The 16,478-nt window shown below is 48.9% G+C and overlaps 2 protein-coding genes across 5 annotated transcripts in view; one reads left to right on the top strand and one right to left on the bottom strand.

Annotated features, from left to right (window-relative positions):
* The first annotated feature begins 1,694 nt into the window (after window positions 1-1,694).
* Window positions 1,695-3,319, top strand: TMEM121B (transmembrane protein 121B). The gene has a single exon (XM_034781211.1). The coding sequence runs from the start codon at window positions 1,851-1,853 to the stop codon at window positions 3,285-3,287; it is 1,437 nt and encodes a 478-aa protein (XP_034637102.1). The 5' UTR covers window positions 1,695-1,850; the 3' UTR covers window positions 3,288-3,319.
* Window positions 3,320-8,292: 4,973 nt separating this feature from the next.
* IL17RA (interleukin 17 receptor A) overlaps window positions 8,293-16,478 on the bottom strand; it is a 45,738-nt gene continuing 37,552 nt past the window's right edge. For 2 of the 4 annotated variants that reach the window (XM_034781175.1, XM_034781181.1), the window contains exons 8-12: window positions 16,074-16,152; window positions 15,962-15,976; window positions 13,973-14,074; window positions 13,708-13,737; window positions 8,293-13,048 (exon numbers count right to left, since the gene is read on the bottom strand). In XM_034781175.1, coding sequence (XP_034637066.1) covers window positions 11,541-13,048; window positions 13,708-13,737; window positions 13,973-14,074; window positions 15,962-15,976; window positions 16,074-16,152 — 1,734 coding nt within the window. In that variant the 3' untranslated portion in view covers window positions 8,293-11,540. The remainder of the gene's footprint in view (window positions 13,049-13,707; window positions 13,738-13,972; window positions 14,075-15,961; window positions 15,977-16,073; window positions 16,153-16,478) is intronic. The other 2 variants (XM_034781198.1, XM_034781189.1) reach the window with 1 other exon arrangement.

The raw sequence follows: 16,478 nt of genomic DNA, 5'->3' as shown, positions 1-16,478 counted from the left end.
AGTTTGGCCTTCCATTAAGGAGGCTTGAGCTAGGTGAAATCCTTTACCGTGTGTCTTCAAATGAAATGTTGCAGCAGTCGTGTAGCGAGGAGAAACTCGGGTAAACCCACTATTTACTTGGGAAATATGGCGTTTACTTGACGCACTTCTTTCTGTAACCACTAAACCACTTCCTGGCAGCTCTAAGGTGCCTTCTTTTTCCCTTCACCTATGAGCAAATGCAGCAGAAGCTGGGGTGGGTCATTGCTCCAGACAGATTTCAGAGTGCCTGTGGGCTATACAAGTAATTTAAGACAAGCTTGTCATGTGGTTGCTCTGACAGTTATACCAATATTTGCAGTGATATGTTCAAGGCGCCAATCCTTTGTACAGCAGAACAAGGCTGGGGACCAGGTCACATCCGTGCTTCAACCCAGCTCTAGTGTCAAACCTAAACCAAATATCAGTCCAACAATCAGTTCAAGCTCTTTTACTGACACGGCTGATGTTGGGTTACCATCTTTGGTCAGGACACAAATGATCTCAAAGCACTAGAAAGCTTCCAGAAGAGGCAGCTGCCCTTGGGCTAAGGATTTCTTGGGCAAAAACAAAAACGCAGCATGTTGGTGCAAAAATTGTGATAGAAAGCATCTGTGCTCCCAGACAACCTGGAAATAGTATTGGGGGTAGCCATGTTAGTCTGTATACACAAAAACAAGGAGTCCGGTGGCACCTTAAAGACTAACAGACTTATTGGCTGACTTCATCCATCTGCAGTAAACTATCATCAATGAGCACAGATATCTTAAGGAGAATTGGTTTAGCAGCCTCAGCTAGGAAGGACCTGCCTAGGGTCTGGCACCAAAAGAAGGTGAAACAACATGGATTTATCAACCCTGTGTACTTCCAACCCTCTTATATGGATCTGAAACATGGACGTCGCTTAAACAATATAGCAGGAGGCTAGAGTTATTTCATAAGCATTGCCAGCAGTGACTACTGGGTATAAGATGGTTTGACTTTCTATATCAGTAATAGGGCTGTAGCATTGAGAACTGGCCTCAAGAGGCTTGAAGTCATGCTTGGCCACCACCGGCAGGCCCTTTTTGGTCAGCTGCCTTCCTTGGAGACAAAGTCCCTGCATGTTGAGCGCTGAAAATCAGACTGAGGTCAGTAGGGGATAGGACTGGCAGTGGTCATGCGGTCAACCTGGCTGCACCAGATCAATATTAACCCTGTGGCGCTCTTAAGGCCCTAGCCGTGGCACTAGGGACTTCCGCTGTCTGTCTATTGTCATGTGGCCATGGGATCTCAGCCCTAGTGACAGGTACCTATTGGCAGTGGCACGTGTATGCAGTCAGGGGGAGGAGGCATTTGCTAATTGAGGATTGGGCCTGGTGTTCATTACAGACCAAGGGGAGCAATTTGCAGCGTTTGTGCTCCCAGCCCAGCCAGGTGGGGGGTTCCTCTCCCCGGGGGCTGAGGCTGTGACCCTGGGCTCAGCACACACTTCTGCTCCGGGCTGCACAGCCTCTCTCCGCTCCAGCCCACGCACCCACCCACCCGAGCTGCCTGAGAAGGCTCAGCCTTGCTTCAGCTTCCCCGCCACTCACTCGGGGAGTCTCCTCGTTCCGCCTCTCCCCGCCCCCCGCGGGCCCCCTCGCAGCTCCCCGCCTCTCTCGCGCGTGGAGCCGCCGCTGCTTTCTCCGGAGTCCGCTTCTCGCCCGTGGAGCAGCTCCGGGATTGCGGCGGATCCAGGCCGGGGCTCCGCTCTCGCTGGCCCCCTCCAGCCCCTGGCCCAAACCCTCGGTGCCGCCGGCCGGGGGGCGCGGCCGGGGCCCGGGCCCCTCGCTCTGGGGCCGGGGAGGACAATGCACCGAGCTGTCTCCAACCAGCGCTCGGGCTCCTCCTCCTCCTCCTCCGGCTCCTTCCAGCCGCCGCCGCCGCCGCCCGCTCACCCCGCCGCCGACCTGCAGCCCCTCTTCCTGGGCGGCCGCAGCCGGCGCGTGTCGGGCTCCAGCTCGGGTTCGGCCCGGGCCCGCAGCAGCAGCAGCAGCGGGGGCGAGGAGGAGGAGGAGAGCATCAGCAAACCCCTGGTGCCGGCCCCGGCCGCCCCGGCCCCCGCCGCCTCCTCCCCGGCTTCCAGCAGCAGCAGCAGCTCGGGCTGCAGCATGACGGCGGGGGAGCTGTACGGGGGCGCGGGCCCGGCCGGGGCGGTGGCGGCGGCGACCGCCGGAGGGCTGCTGTGGCCGGGCGGGGGCTCCGGCGGGTCGCGCTGGGGCTACAAGGCGCTGTCCCTGGTGCTGCTGCTGGGGCAGGGCGCGCTGCTGGACCTTTACCTGATCGCCGTCACCGACCTCTACTGGTGCAGCTGGATCGCCACCGACCTGGTGCTGGCGGCCGGCTGGGGCATCTTCTTCTGCCGCAACAGCCGGGCCCGGCGCCGGGAGCGCCCCCCGCCGGGTCACCCCCCGCCCCCGCCGCTGCACCCACTGCTGCTGCACCCCCCGCACGGCGGCCGGGGCGCGGGCCGGGCTGGGGGCCCCCTGCGGGGAGGGGACTTCGCCTACGCGCACCTGGCCTGGCTGATCTACTCCATCGCCTTCACCCCCAAGGCGGCGCTGATCCTGGGCACCTCCATCCTGGAGCTGATCGAGCTGCGCCTGCCGCTGGGCACCACCGGCTTCCGCGTCACCCTGGCGCTCTCCGCCCCGCTGCTCTACTGCCTGCTGCGGGCCATCGGCCCCGACGGCGCCGGCCAGCTGCTGCTGCCGCCCCAGCCCCCGCCGCAGCACCGCGCGGCCGCCGCCTTCCTGGCCACCTGCCTCGACCTGCTGGACAGCTTCACCCTGCTGGAGCTGGTGCTGCAGCCCGGCCGCCTGGCCCCGCTGCCCGGCCCGCTGCGCTACCTGCTCATCGCCGTCTACTTCCTCTGCCTGGCCTCGCCCGTGCTCTGGCTCTACGAGCTCAGCGCCGCCCGGCCGCCCGGCGCCGCCCGCCTGGCCCTGCACCTGCTGCTGCCCGCCGGGCTGCTGGACGCGCCGCTGCTCGCCCTGCGCTGCCTCCTGCTGCTGCGCTACCAGCAGCCGCTCTCCATCTTCATGCTCAAGAACCTCTTCTTCCTGGCCTGCCGCGGCCTCGAGGCCATGGAGACCTGCTGCCTGCTCCGCCCCGCCGCCGGGGGCGCCAAGTACAGCGCGGCCCCTGGCCCGGGCCCCGGCGCCGCCCAGCTCAGCCACTGCATCTCCGAGAACGACATGGGGCCCCACGGCTACGTCAACACCCTGGCGGTCAGCGCCCAGAACTGAGCGGGGCCGGGGGGCCGTGGGGCCGCCCGACCCCTGCCCCCACCCACCTGTCTCCCCTCTCCGGCCAGGAACCCTCGTCTCACCCCTACTTACCTGCACCCAGGAACCCTGCCCCCTCAGCCCACTCCTCTATTCACCTGCCCCCTCCAACCCCACTTTGCCACCTAGTAACACCTAACCCTAAGCAGTGGGGATGGACAGAGGGCTTAATTTTACCAGACCTTACCTCCATCCCTTGCCCTTCATACCCAGACCCCAAGCCCTCGCCTCTACATAACCAGCACTGACCTCTGCACTTACTACCAACCTCCTTGCTTCTGTACCAGTATTATGGCTGGTCACATAGTGCTGAGGGGAAAGGAGGTTACCCCCATACCTATCCTCGCCCCCTAAATTCTACCCTTTTCCTAATCTTGTGAGCTCAACTTTCCAGAACTGAGGGGAGAGGGAAATTACCCAGCTAAACCTGCTCCCTGGCCACCCTCATGAACTCAACTTCCTTGCACAGACAGGGGAGATCCACACGCCTCTGCCTCCTTCCCAGCCTTGAGAACTGGTCAGGTTCTCTTTACTCTTCCCCTGTCTCTGAGAGGCCTCCTAACACTACTGCCTATGGGGACTGGGGAATAAAGAGGGGGCTACCCACCTCCCAGAGATCACAGGGTAGAGGGAGGTTCCCCAACCATCCCCTGCCTTACCTACCTACCACTCGAAACTGGTCAGATTCTCCGTACCAGTCCTTTGCTCCTGACAGGCAAAGCTGCTCCCCATGCAGCCGAACGTCACAGAGCAATACTGCCATTACACTAGGGGAAGTTATTCATCTCCCTGGCAGAACTGCTCTGCCTGCTGCTCAGGGTCCTCACATCACTGACATTGCAATTAAGAGCAGGTGAGGGACACAGGTTTTTTTTTAGTTTTAACACCTCATTTCTCTTTCCCTTTTCCCTGAACAAATCCATCAGTGGAGTCTACCCAGAGATCATACTTACTATCCCTAGGGAATAACGCAGAAGCTTTTCCCAGGAAAGTGTGTGCCATATTATGTTTGCATCATATCCTCAGTGGCAACGGGGATTTCATTGTTTCTTCATTATTCCTCAGCACCTAAGCAATGGAGACCAGTGGACAGTTTTGACAGCTCCTGATGGTCATGATGAGAGACTTTAGCAGAGACTAAGTGGTGATGAGACCTGGCTCCTTGCATGTACATGACCACAAAGAGGAGGTTTGCTTTTAAGCTTGTATCCTGCAAAAGTACCACCTCTGTTTTCCACCCACCGAGGTGAAATGAGGAAGAGACTTTGAACCCCCAATTGGGGGAGTTTCTCAGAATAGGGTGGTGACCAGCAAATGTAAAGGGGAGCCATCCTGGGAGCCACCCTTCCCCTTGTTGAAAATGTCTACCTCTGTGCTTGAATCTTGTTGCATCTTGTGCTCACTTTATATGCTAAAGACACAAGTGAGTCTGAAACGGACATGGCTCAGGGCCTAAAGCCCTTCCAGATTGAGATGTTTATTTCCGGTGAGAACAGGGTCAACTGCTTGTTCAAGCAGCAGCATCTGTGTGTTGGGGGTCTTGTTTTTCTGTGGATATGCATGTTTTAAGGATCAGTGTTTATTTCTTATGTGGATAATAAGGGCACCCTCCATTGAGATTAGACAGGCTGGGAAGAGTGGCTGTAGGTAGGTGGACACTCTACCCCTAGAGCTGAGGATGCAGCCTGTGAACTGTTCCCCTCTATCCCAGCAGGAGAATCTTGGTGCTGCTTAGAGTGGACTAGGTGCTGAACCTCATTTAATTTGCAGACATGGAAAGTGAAGTGCTACAATGAGCTCCCTGTGAAAGAGTCCCAGAGTGTATCTCACAGTGTTCTCCATGTGCATGGGGGAAAGGGTTGAGGGTAGAGGAGTCAATTGTAAAGCAATTGGTCTTGTTGAAATGCAGCTGTCCTTCATTTTTAAAATTCCATGAATCAGTTTGGCCCAGTTTAGGGCATGACCCGTTACCCATCTGTAGCTGCATCTGGAACCAGTAGAACTGAAGTAGGACCTGCCAGGGTTTGAAGGGTAACTTTTCCTCTTCACAGCTCTTTGATAGGACTGCATTCCTGGAGGAAGGGTTATAATCCCATCCGGCCTAGTTAGAAGAGGGAACAAAGTGCAACCAACCACTATCCAAAGCCTGTGCTGGACTTATACACCACACTTGGGACTTTCCCCATACATGTACATACATTCCTCCCTTCAACCCTTGGACTTCAGTGGAAGTCATGGCACTAGAACTAGAACTGCTGCCACTACCTCCCTGCTCTCAGAGCAGGGTAGATGTCCTACTCTCTAAGACACTGTTATTACAAAATGTTTACAGGCTGAGGACTTTTCCCTCTGCTTCCCATGGGTGGAACTGTATAATTGCCATTAGGCTCTTCTGTCCCTAGCACTATGGCAGCCCCCAGCTCTGGCTCAGAAAGGGCAGGTCTAAAGTGTCCATCTGTTAGAGCTGCAGCTGCTGGGGTGATTAGCTTGGGAAGAACAGGCAGGGGGAGATGTAGCTGCAAAGAACTAGGCTTAACTTTCCCACGAGTGCTTTATTTTTATCTGAGCCCTGAACACAATGCTTGTTAAGGGCAATTGTTAATTCTGGCCCGTGGCCTTCTCTTCAGTAACTTTTTATTTGTCTGGACAATCTTGGTGCTGTGAGTGACTGTGATTGTAAAACTAAGTACTGTGGACTTTTCCTCTGTGACCTGAGATATGTCAAGGGGATGCTAGCTTCTTGGCCAAAAGAATGAACTGGCAGGTGTGCCTGCATGCACATAGGGATTCCCCCAACAAAATAGTCAATATTAAACAGAAAACTAACATACTCAAAGAACAAACCAATGTACCATTCACACAGTAATGAATCAGTACCCTAAACTAAGAGTACTCCACTCCCTCTAGTCAAACAGCCACGTTGTAGAGTAGACCAATTTACCAAAAAGAGATGGAGAGAAAAGCTGCCTTAGCCAGAACTAAACCTTGCTGTTCTTACTCATGCTAAACTCACATACAAAACATGAAGAATTTAGCCCCCCTAAGTCACTGGCACATATTCATACAGCTCAGACAGTAGAAGTCACAGCAGAATTGTTAATATAACTCTGACTTTGATACTACTTCACCGTAGATATCAATTGCAATGGAACTGCTGTTTCAACAGCAAGTGCCTTCCCCCACCAGACAGACACTGGTGTGAAAATGGCATATTGGACATTTAACTATTCAGATGGCAGGTTTTTTTAAATCTAGTATCAACATGACAAGATTTTATAAGCAGTGCATTACTCTTAAGGTTACATTTGTTCTCTGATTCACAGTCGAGTTGAGCCTACTTAAGAGATCCAGAATATATATATATTTTGCTATAGATTGCTCTGTAGAAGTTTTATTCTCTTTAGTATATGGAGTTGTTCCTAGTACCTGCCATTGTGTCCTGGCCTCCTCCCACCGCCAACCTAATTAGCAGCAGTTTGGCAAACATGCAGCTTTGTTAGTATATCTGACTTGACGGAAGCACCTTGAAATCAAAATTGGCAGCTGTATTACCACTTATGAAACAATACCTAAATATTAAAGCTCTTACATTTCTTTTCTGTTTATAAGCCTGTCATAGCTTTCTGCAACTCCCCTCTCTTTAACCCCCTCACCTTGTTCTGCTGAGCGAGTATATTCACAATTTGAAAATTGTCCCCACCCCACCTTCTATGCAGGCCCCCTTCTCTGCCTACATCTATCTACACTAATTATTGGCTTAAGTGAATAATTTTGCTAAAACACAATCTACCATATGAAGATAAAGGCCTCTAAGCATCCATTCTGTCATACACAAGTGTGCAGATTACCCCTGCACCAGAATTCAACTGGTTAGGGGAGGGGTTGTTCTGTCCATGCCCCTCACTTAAGAGACTAGCAAACAGTAAGAGGTGATCACCCGAAGGAGGGGAAAATGAAATTAGAGAAAAGATACAGCCTGTGGCACAAGGCAGCTTGGCATCCCACTAGCATCAATCTGAGTTTGTATTTTTTAATAAATGAGATTGTTCTTAAAATAAAATTAGACATTTGTGACCAAGTGTGTGTCTTTCCCTTTGAGTTTCTTATCAGTGTATTGATATGGGTATTGCAGGGCACGTTTACATTAAAACGTTCACTCAAACTATTTGCCCTCCCCATTTGATTACTTAAAAGCGACAATGGATTTTCTTCAACTTTCACTTCCTCACTCAGAGCCAAATGAGAAATTTCAACCCAAAAGGACAACTACTTGAGAAGGGTATAAGCAAGTCAAGAACACAGTTCAGGCAGCACTTGTATTCTGAGCTCAGCACATTTTAAGATATTTCTTGAAAAGGACTTACCAGAACAAACAAAAAACCATACAGGTAATTGTGAAGTCTTCATGGGCTTACAATGAAGCAAAAGCATTAAAAAAAGGCACCTCCGGCACCTTACTTTCCCCATCTCTAAGAGCAGTAACACTTATTTCCCCCTCAGTGGCCATAGGGCTAAATGTTCGTAGAGCATGTTGAGCCCAGTGCTATTTATTTGTTTAGCCCCAACCCACATGTTTGGTCCTATACAAAACATAAAATGAAGACAGCTCCTGGTGGCCAGCATTGTTATTTGCAGGAACTTTTCTGTTTGCTGCTTTGTGGCTGTACAGGCACAGATAGACAGTTCCAGATGCTGATGGTCCTACATTCAGCCAACCAAATCCCACAGACAAATTTTGACTGCTGATGGCAAGTATGGTTGTGAGGAAGACAACTTCCAATGAGGGGTTTCCCTCCCGCTCCCTTGTCCTAGGTGGCCACCCCTGTTCCTGAATATTTTGGCATTTAATGACTGGCTCAATTTCATACTTCAGTGCTTTGTTTTGCGTTCAAGGGGGAAGTGAAGGTGAAGATCAAATGAAGGAGGACATTCTAGGTCCTTTAATCATTTCAGTGTGAGCATCTTCTGAAAGTATATTATTCCTTTAATTAAAAAAGAAAATTAGAAAAAAACAAGATACAATCAGTTATAAAAATACATCATTGTATTGGTTGCATAGGCAGAAATGGCAATGTGGAGTAATAGCTACTCAAAACTTTCATTTGAAAAGCCAATGTATAAATCATAGAAAAACAAAATACTTGAAGTTGTTCAGATGTAATCAGCATAGGCTGAAGAAAATCAGTTAGCCATCTCAGGAATGAACAAATGCTTCATGTAAATGCAAGACATAAGTTTACATCTTGTTGTCCAACATGTGCAATTAGCAAGGTGGAAAGGCAGGAGTCTTGTATGATCCCAAAATGGGAGAGGAAAAAAATGCAGTTTGGATTGTGGGCTTTTACTCCTCAAAAAGCCATTCCCTGATTGGCTGAGTTGAACAAGCTGCCACAGTGCATGGGGTAATCTCCAGCTTTAAATAGGTTTACTTTTCTATCTAGCTGATCCCACAAGGGACAATGCTGGATTGTTCACTACAGAGAGTGTTCTCCTAGTTTGTTAAAACCAGTTTTGAAATCTCTCAACTGATGAAGTTTCCAGCACTACTTGTGGGAGATGACTCTGCAGTCTCCACTACTAGGAAATGTTTTTCTATGTTTAGCCTGAACTTCCTTTGTTCAAATTTACGTTAATACTAATTACATCTCCAGAGATCATCTTACATTGGTTTCACTCCAGCATCCCTCACTTGTTGGTTATATTCCCCACGCTTAGGCAACATATGTTCAAGCTATGCATACTATAGGGCTGTCAAGTGATTAGAAAAATTAATTGCAATTAATTGCAGTTTAAATCACACTATTAAACAATAATAGAATACCATTTATGTAAATATTTTTGGGGGTTTTCTATATTTTCAAATATAGGAGCAGGGCTGGGGGCTCTGGGTTTCCACCCCGCTCGGTGCTTCAGCCTCCCTTGCATGGGCAGTGTGTGAACCGCTGGCCGGGGGAGGCTAGCCCTCAGCCCAACCCCTTCTGCCTGAGGCCCCCCTCCTGCCCCACTGGAGCCAAGCCCCTCCCACCTTGGTCACCATCCCAGTCCCGCCCCAGGCTAGACCTCTAGCCCCAAAGGAGCGTCAGCAGGGGGGGCGGCTCCAGCCCTGGAACACTGGGAAGGCGGGTAGTGCACAGCCCCAGCCCCCACCTTTCCCAGAGTGCGGGTGGCCGTGGCACGCCCCACCCCAGAGTGCGGGAAGCCAGACCACTGGGGGCTGGAGGACTGGAGCAGCACGCGGGGAGCAGTGGTAAGCAGGGGTTGGGACCACGCCTGGCTGTTTGGGGAGGCAGAGCCTCCCCCAGCCTATGCAACCTGCTGCCCATGCCCCCTCAGGGCACAGGGCTCCAACCCTCCTGCCACCTGGGAAGCCGTGGGCTGGGACTTCTTCAACCCCTCCCCCACTGCCTGGGGAGCTGCACTCTGGGGCTCCTTTAATCCTTCCCCTGCTGCCCATGGAGCTGCAGGCTGAGGCTTTTTCAGCTCCCCTGCCACAGGCTTAACATGTTAATTTTGTTTTCAGTTAATCACAGCCATTGAATGTGATTGACAGCCCTGTTTACTACTACATTTTTCTTCCAAACAGTCTTTCAGACCCTTAATTGTGTTTACTGCTTTTCTCACCCTATCTCCAATTTGAAATCTTCCTGATATTGAGATGCCCAGAAATGAACACAATATCCTGGTTGGAACTATCAGTGCAACAGAAAAAACACATTTCCTCCCTGATCTATGATGTGAAGACCATCTGCAGCCCCAAAGCACATTCTTTTTTCTGCTGTAATTACACTGCAAGCTCCTCTCCCATTTTGTGACCACCAAGCTTACATTTCTTTTGGCGTTGCTGCTTTTCAAGTGCCTTCCACGCATCATGGGTTGAGGGGAAAGTACCAAGGAGACAAAACTACCCACTTAAAATGTTCATCCCAATTATTGCTCAGCATCCTGCTATGCTGCTTAATGGCCAGGCAAGTCCGGCAATGCCAACGTGTGTAATGCATTAGACAATCCCAGCACTCAGGTACCACCACAAGTGGGTCTCCTGGGATCTGTCATCACTAGGGCCCTATCAATTTAATGGCATGAAAAACACGTCATGGACTGTGAAATAAGCCCTTTCCTGTGAAATCTGATGTCCCCTTGTTCCTAGGAGCACCCCAGCAAAGGGGCTCCTAGCTCTGGGTGGGCAGGGGAGGGACAGGACTTGTCCATCTCCTCCTGCACAGCTGCTCTGGGGAGGAGGGTGGGGAAGAGACCAGATCCAGCTGCAGGTGCCTCCACCTGCTGTGGGGTGCTCTCTGGGACTGGGCAGCAGCCCCAGAGGTTCCTGCAGCTGGAGGAGGCTTGTGGAGTTGTGTCCGATCTGCCATGTGCTGCTAGGAGCACCCCAGCCAAGAGGGCTCCTAGCTCTGGCTGTGCAGGGGAGGGACAGTCCAGCTCTGAAGGCAGCACAGAAGTGAGGGTGGCAATCCCAAGACCTCCCCTACAACAGGTTTGCGACACCCCTCCCCCCCAACACACACAAATCGCTTTGGGTCTGGACCCCCACAGTTACAACACTGAAATTTCAGATTTAAACATCTGAAAATGTGAAATTTACCAATCTTCAAATCCTGTGGCCATGAAATTGACCATAATGGACAGTGAATTCGGTAGGGCCCTAGTCATCACTGGTTGTGATCTGAGGTATAAATTACTTACTACAGCATTTACAATAAAGCTTAGCTAATAAACTGATATCAGAATCAGAGTCTTTATCCTCTCCTCCATAACTGTGACTTTAGTCCTCTACAATAAGCTGGAATGATGGTGTGACAGGCATCCTGAGAGATGCAGCCTGATGGACCACAATAATGTGCCTGTAATTAGTTCACAGTGGATTCTACACACAGTAGATTTCTTATGGAGTAACAGATTTAGTATCAGTTCCTCCACAGCACATGCAGGGGACTAACATTGCTGTCATCTTCCTCCATTCAGAGATAGATTGGGAGGTAACAGTTGTGTTCTAAGAGGTATAGGTAGGTGGACCATACTGTATTCACTTGGCAAGTCTGCCTCCGGGTGATATGCATCAGTTAGAGATTTCCTACTGATTAGAACATAGGACCCTTGTTTTACAAGGATGAGGAGACTGCTTGAAGAAGAGTGCTGAAATTATACACACTACCACCCTCCAGCCCTATTTTTCAAATGGGATGGTCCTGGACAGAGAGTCTAAGAGTCTGCTGCACAATGACCTGTGTCCATCATCCCACCCATGTGCTCCCAGACAGATTTCTGCTGAATTTCCTGGAAAAGCAGCTTCTGTTGGAGGCTCTTTAGACTGTCCAAGACCTCTGGAGAGAGATACTGAGAAGGTATCTTGTTTTCCTGTTCTTGGTCCTCCTCTTCCTCTTCCTCCACCAGATCATCAGGAGGCAAAGGGGAACATCTGGAGATGTAGCCCTGGTCTGATTGCACTGACTGTCTCTGATCTTTGCATGGGTTATTGAAAGCCACCTGCTGCTGCTGCTCTTCAGCATCTTCTTGACGGAGAGATGGCTCAGAAGGAATGATGCTTTGCTGGTAAAGAGAATACATTAACCCCTCCAGCTGCTGCCTCATTTCATTTGGGAGGTGGTCTGCAGATCTCTGGTTGTCTGATGATGGGACACCAAAATCATCATGAAGGATGATGCTGTTCCTCATTGGGACACTAGTCTCCAGCAGAGGGATTCCTTCCATCCAATCTGTGTTGGTCAGCACCTGATGACTAGTTGCATTTTTACCTCCTGTAATAGAAATTGGCTCCACCATCTGAACTGGAGGTGCCTGATCCATGGGAATTGTCAGGGTCTGGGAAGTTGGATTCCCCTGTGGATTAAGCTGAAGCTGCAGTTTAAAATTTCCACCCTCATCTTCATTCACGTGGAGGCTAACTGCACAACAGCCATTGGGATCAGGCTCTTGAACATGCAGCTGCTGTTTTATAATTACATCTCCATTACCCGGCATGAATTCTTCCAGTATTTCCTTGTCCAGAGACTCATCTTCTGAGCAGGTGTTCTCTCTCTCAAACCAATCAGGGTACTTTGCCTGCCATTCCTGGAATGTCTGTACTGCCTCCTTCAACTTCCAGCCATTGGAGTTTTCAGCGTAGTTTTCAGCGGTGAGCTCCTGGATTTGATGGATCCGCCCTGGTTCAAACTTCTCCATATCCTGGATCAGAAAGTAAATGTCCTCAAACCTGTCCATCAGCTGGTACTTGGATGTGACATTGAATGGGTCAGGAATATCCTTATCCTCACTTATGCCCTCAAAATAGCAGACTATGTACATGCCAAAACAAGCTGGCTTCTTGAAGTCTGGCAGGATCAAATTCAAGGCTGGAGTGAACATGTCTCCAGTAGGCTGCCTTTGATCTTGCTTGAGAGAGACAGCTGTTCCCTCCTTCCCAAGCATAGCCTGCCATTTGGCCCGGGTGCCCCGAGAACACAAAATGATGATCTTTGAAGATAGTTCTTCCATTTCTTTTTTCTGTCGAGTAAGCCAGGGTAAGGCCCCGATCTCTGAAATCTGACGCTTTTCCAGCAGATCCAGGACTACCTCAGTACCACAGACTGTGATCAAGAACTGGGCAAACTTCAGTACCACATCTACATAGAGTGGGTGGTCAGCAGAGTACACAATCCAAACCTTCCGGGGCCTCAGGGATGGTGGAGTCAGCTGTGGAGGTAACAGCTCTGAAAAAAGGTGAAAAGAGTACAATTGTTCATTCCAATAACATTTGCTGAAGCAGTATCTGGGTAATCCAGAAGCAATTAGCTGACCAAGGACACACCAGACAGATAAATACAACATGGCAAGATCCAACCTCCACAAAGCCAGAGACATGGCCCCTCCCCTCCCTCTCCTGATGTTCTACCACAAGCAAAAAAAAGAAAGAGCGCTCTCTCAGCCACCATTTTATTCTAGTGAAAAAGCCAAGCAACTCTAAAAGCCCTCCTCAAGCCCGCAAGCGAAAGCTGAGCTCCCTGTCCTGACAGGTCCCCAAGCAATCAAGCTTAGCTCTAGGACACACAGATGGACAAATGTAGTCACAGTCCATTCTCATCTCATTTGCAGATCCATAGTTTCTAAAGGATTTCATTAGATAAAGCAGCAGCCCCCTGGGGGAAGGCAAAAGCTTCACACCTGGGTTGTTCTCTGTCCAAGGCTGCTAGTGTCCCATAAGTCCCTTTTGGTTAAAGAGAACAGCTTTAAAGTTGCAGAGCAATCTTTTGGTATCAAGAAACATCAATAGCAAATTAATCCTAGTATAGACTCCAAAGGGCAGTTAAGGCAGGTTCCTAGAATGTGCAGCATGAAGGGACTCTCCTACAGCATAGAAAGTATCTCTTACCATGGCTGCTATAATTCCTGTGCTGGCGGCCTGAAAGAGAAAAAAATACATGGTCAAAGCTAAAGAAATTTGAATTATGTTTTTAGATTGTGCCCTTCAAAGGCCAGAAAGCAAACACCTTACAGTGGGCTGAAGGAAAAGTTTGTACTGGCAGTTCCCTGCTCGCAGAGCATCACACAAGGATTCAGGGAAGTAAATGAAGAGAAATGAGGGAGCGGCATAAACGTGCCTCTGAGTCTCACTCCCCAGCTGACATCATCCTTACCTACTTGTCTTCGGGTCATGTAAATAGCACCAGCTATGATTGATCCCACCAGTAAAATGCAGATGCCAGTGATACACCAGTATAGCCACATAATCGGATCATCTATGGCACAAGAAGAGCAGAATAAGACAACTTTACATGGCCAAGGAGTCTCATCCAGCAACGAAATGCTGTACTGAACACCAGAAGTCAGCTGAACAGCAGCACCCTGTCCCCCAAAATACTGGGAAGTAGCAGGAAGAAGGAAACTCACTAATTCCTCCTTCTAGCACCAAAGTAGCAACACTGCAGTTATGGCTGAGAACGCTTCAATTCCTATTTTCAGATGCTTAACTTTCTCTCTCTCTCTTTTTTTTTTTTTTAAACTCCTTTGGGATGAAATGTCTCATGTTTGTTCAGACCAGAGGCAAATTCTTTTGGAAATTTGGGAAAGATTCCATTTAGCTGCTTGAGCTATCACAGCCTGATAAGAGGATTTTAAACAGTAGAAAAAACCACCCAAACTGTACACATATATATTAAAATATGTGACAAGCTGACACAGAATGTTCCTGTGTCCACACCCTACACATAACTGTAATAATTTTTGTGCAAGGCATGTTTAGTAAGGTATAATTTGAAAATTCGTCGTTTGTTGATCAGTATTGTCCTGATAAAATGTGTGTGGCAACAGTCTGTGACTTTATAAGATTCCACTGTGTGGTGTTAACACCACATGCTCCAAGCAGAAGTTGGCAAATATTCCTTTGTTTAAGACAGGCCTGTTTGCTGCTTAAATGCATATTAAGCAAAGCAAACAGACATCAAGCAGAAAGAGAAACAAAAGAATCTCCAACAGGTGAGGAAAAAGCAGCAGGGAACATCCTTCCCCATACACCTTTTGTCTCCTGGTATGCAGCTGGAAATGTTTTTCAAGTGGGGGACTGAAACTATAAAAAGGAAGGACAAACATGCCCCTTGCCCATTCCCAGCACCTGAAGCAACAAAGGAAGCATTTGCTAGATTCGGGAAGAAGAGGTCCTTGACCCAAGAAGTTTGGTCAACAGTAAGACTGCTGAAGGCATGTGGTGAAAAAAACTGTGCTTTGAATCTAACATAGTCTGTTAAATTAGGCATCAGTTGCATTTTGTCTTTATTTTTCTTGTAACCATTTTGACTTATGCCTAATTACTTGTGCTCACTTAAAATCTCTTTGTAGTTAATCAACTTGTTTTATTGTTTTATCTAATGCATTGTGTTTTAACTGAATTGTCTCGGAAACTCCATTTGGGGTGGCAAGTTGTGTGCATATTATTCCTTAAAAGAGATAAGGGAATTTAAATAAAACATATTGTCCAGGAGAGGGCTGGGCTGTACAGGACATACATTTCTTGGGGGGGAAATCTAAGACTGGCGTGTGTGTTGGGGTCACCATGCAGAATAACCAAGGCTAGTGAGAGGCAGAGTATAATCCCAGTGTGGCTGGTAGGCTGCAGTTACACACAGACACTCGGTGTGGCTTGTGTGCTGGAAGACTGTGACCTACTTCATCAAGGCATTGTAAGGCACCCAATGTTGCTGGTCAGGGATGACACAGCTGCTAATTAGTCTGCATTGTGCCCTTGTATGTCACATGCAGCTTTTACTGTGTAAATTCAAACTGCTGAGCAAAACAGAAAGTAAGTCATGCTCCCCCTGGCCACACATTGCTTTGCTTTTAAGAGACATACTTCTAAACAAGTAGTTCCTTTAAGAAAAGATGCACATTATATATATTGTATACAAGCTCTCTCTTTGAATACAAAATAAGACAGCTCTGTTAGATTTCTGCATTCTGGAGTGAACACACCTAACGCCTGTGTGTAGCAGGGTGACTACTTAGAATAATCCCACACCTTGCATGTATTGTCTCACATGCAAGCAAAGTTAGTTTATTATCTATACTACATATAGAGTAAAATAACCACAAAGGAAGATTTTAATAGGAATAGGAATGAGTTATTGTCTTACCTGCAGGATATGTAGCTGCAAAGGAATCAAACATAGAACAGAAAGTTAGATCAAGGCTCAGCTATCACCTATAAAATAATGCAAATCTAATGTAGAGGAAAAGAGTCCTCACGTGGAGCAACTGAGGGACATGGGATGACAGCAGGATGTCTCAAACAGTCGGTGCCACACATGGTAAAGAATGGTTGAATCTGGAGTTGAAACAAATCAGGAAATCAGAAAACAGTACTGGAAGTAACTAACTTGCTTTACCCTGTCTCCCACTGCAAATTTCGAGACAAAGATTATAATCCCATTTTTTCTTCAAGATGTTAAAGGATTACAGATTCTGGGCCTACTCCATATACACAGACAAGAACTGGCCATTAGAGGTGCCTACAGCTATGTCAGTCCCAGTCTCTCTCAGGAGTGATTAGTATGGGGAAAATGATGCAAGGACGAACCACTGTCTACAGAGAATTCATCGATGTGTATGATGTTCTTTCAGAAGTGTACATAATTTTTCGTGGGCAACTGG

The sequence above is a fragment of the Trachemys scripta genome, chromosome 1, assembly GCF_013100865.1.
Source record: "Trachemys scripta elegans isolate TJP31775 chromosome 1, CAS_Tse_1.0, whole genome shotgun sequence".
In the NCBI taxonomy this organism is placed as follows: domain Eukaryota; kingdom Metazoa; phylum Chordata; order Testudines; family Emydidae; genus Trachemys; species Trachemys scripta.
The sequence above is the reverse complement of the archived record's forward strand: the minus strand, read 5'-3'. Positions and strand labels throughout refer to the sequence as shown.

What these genes read in the sequence shown, in the direction of transcription:
- TMEM121B (XM_034781211.1), top strand. Translation starts at nt 1,851, where the DNA reads ATGCACCGAGCTGTCTCCAACCAGCGCTCGGGCTCCTCCTCCTCCTCC.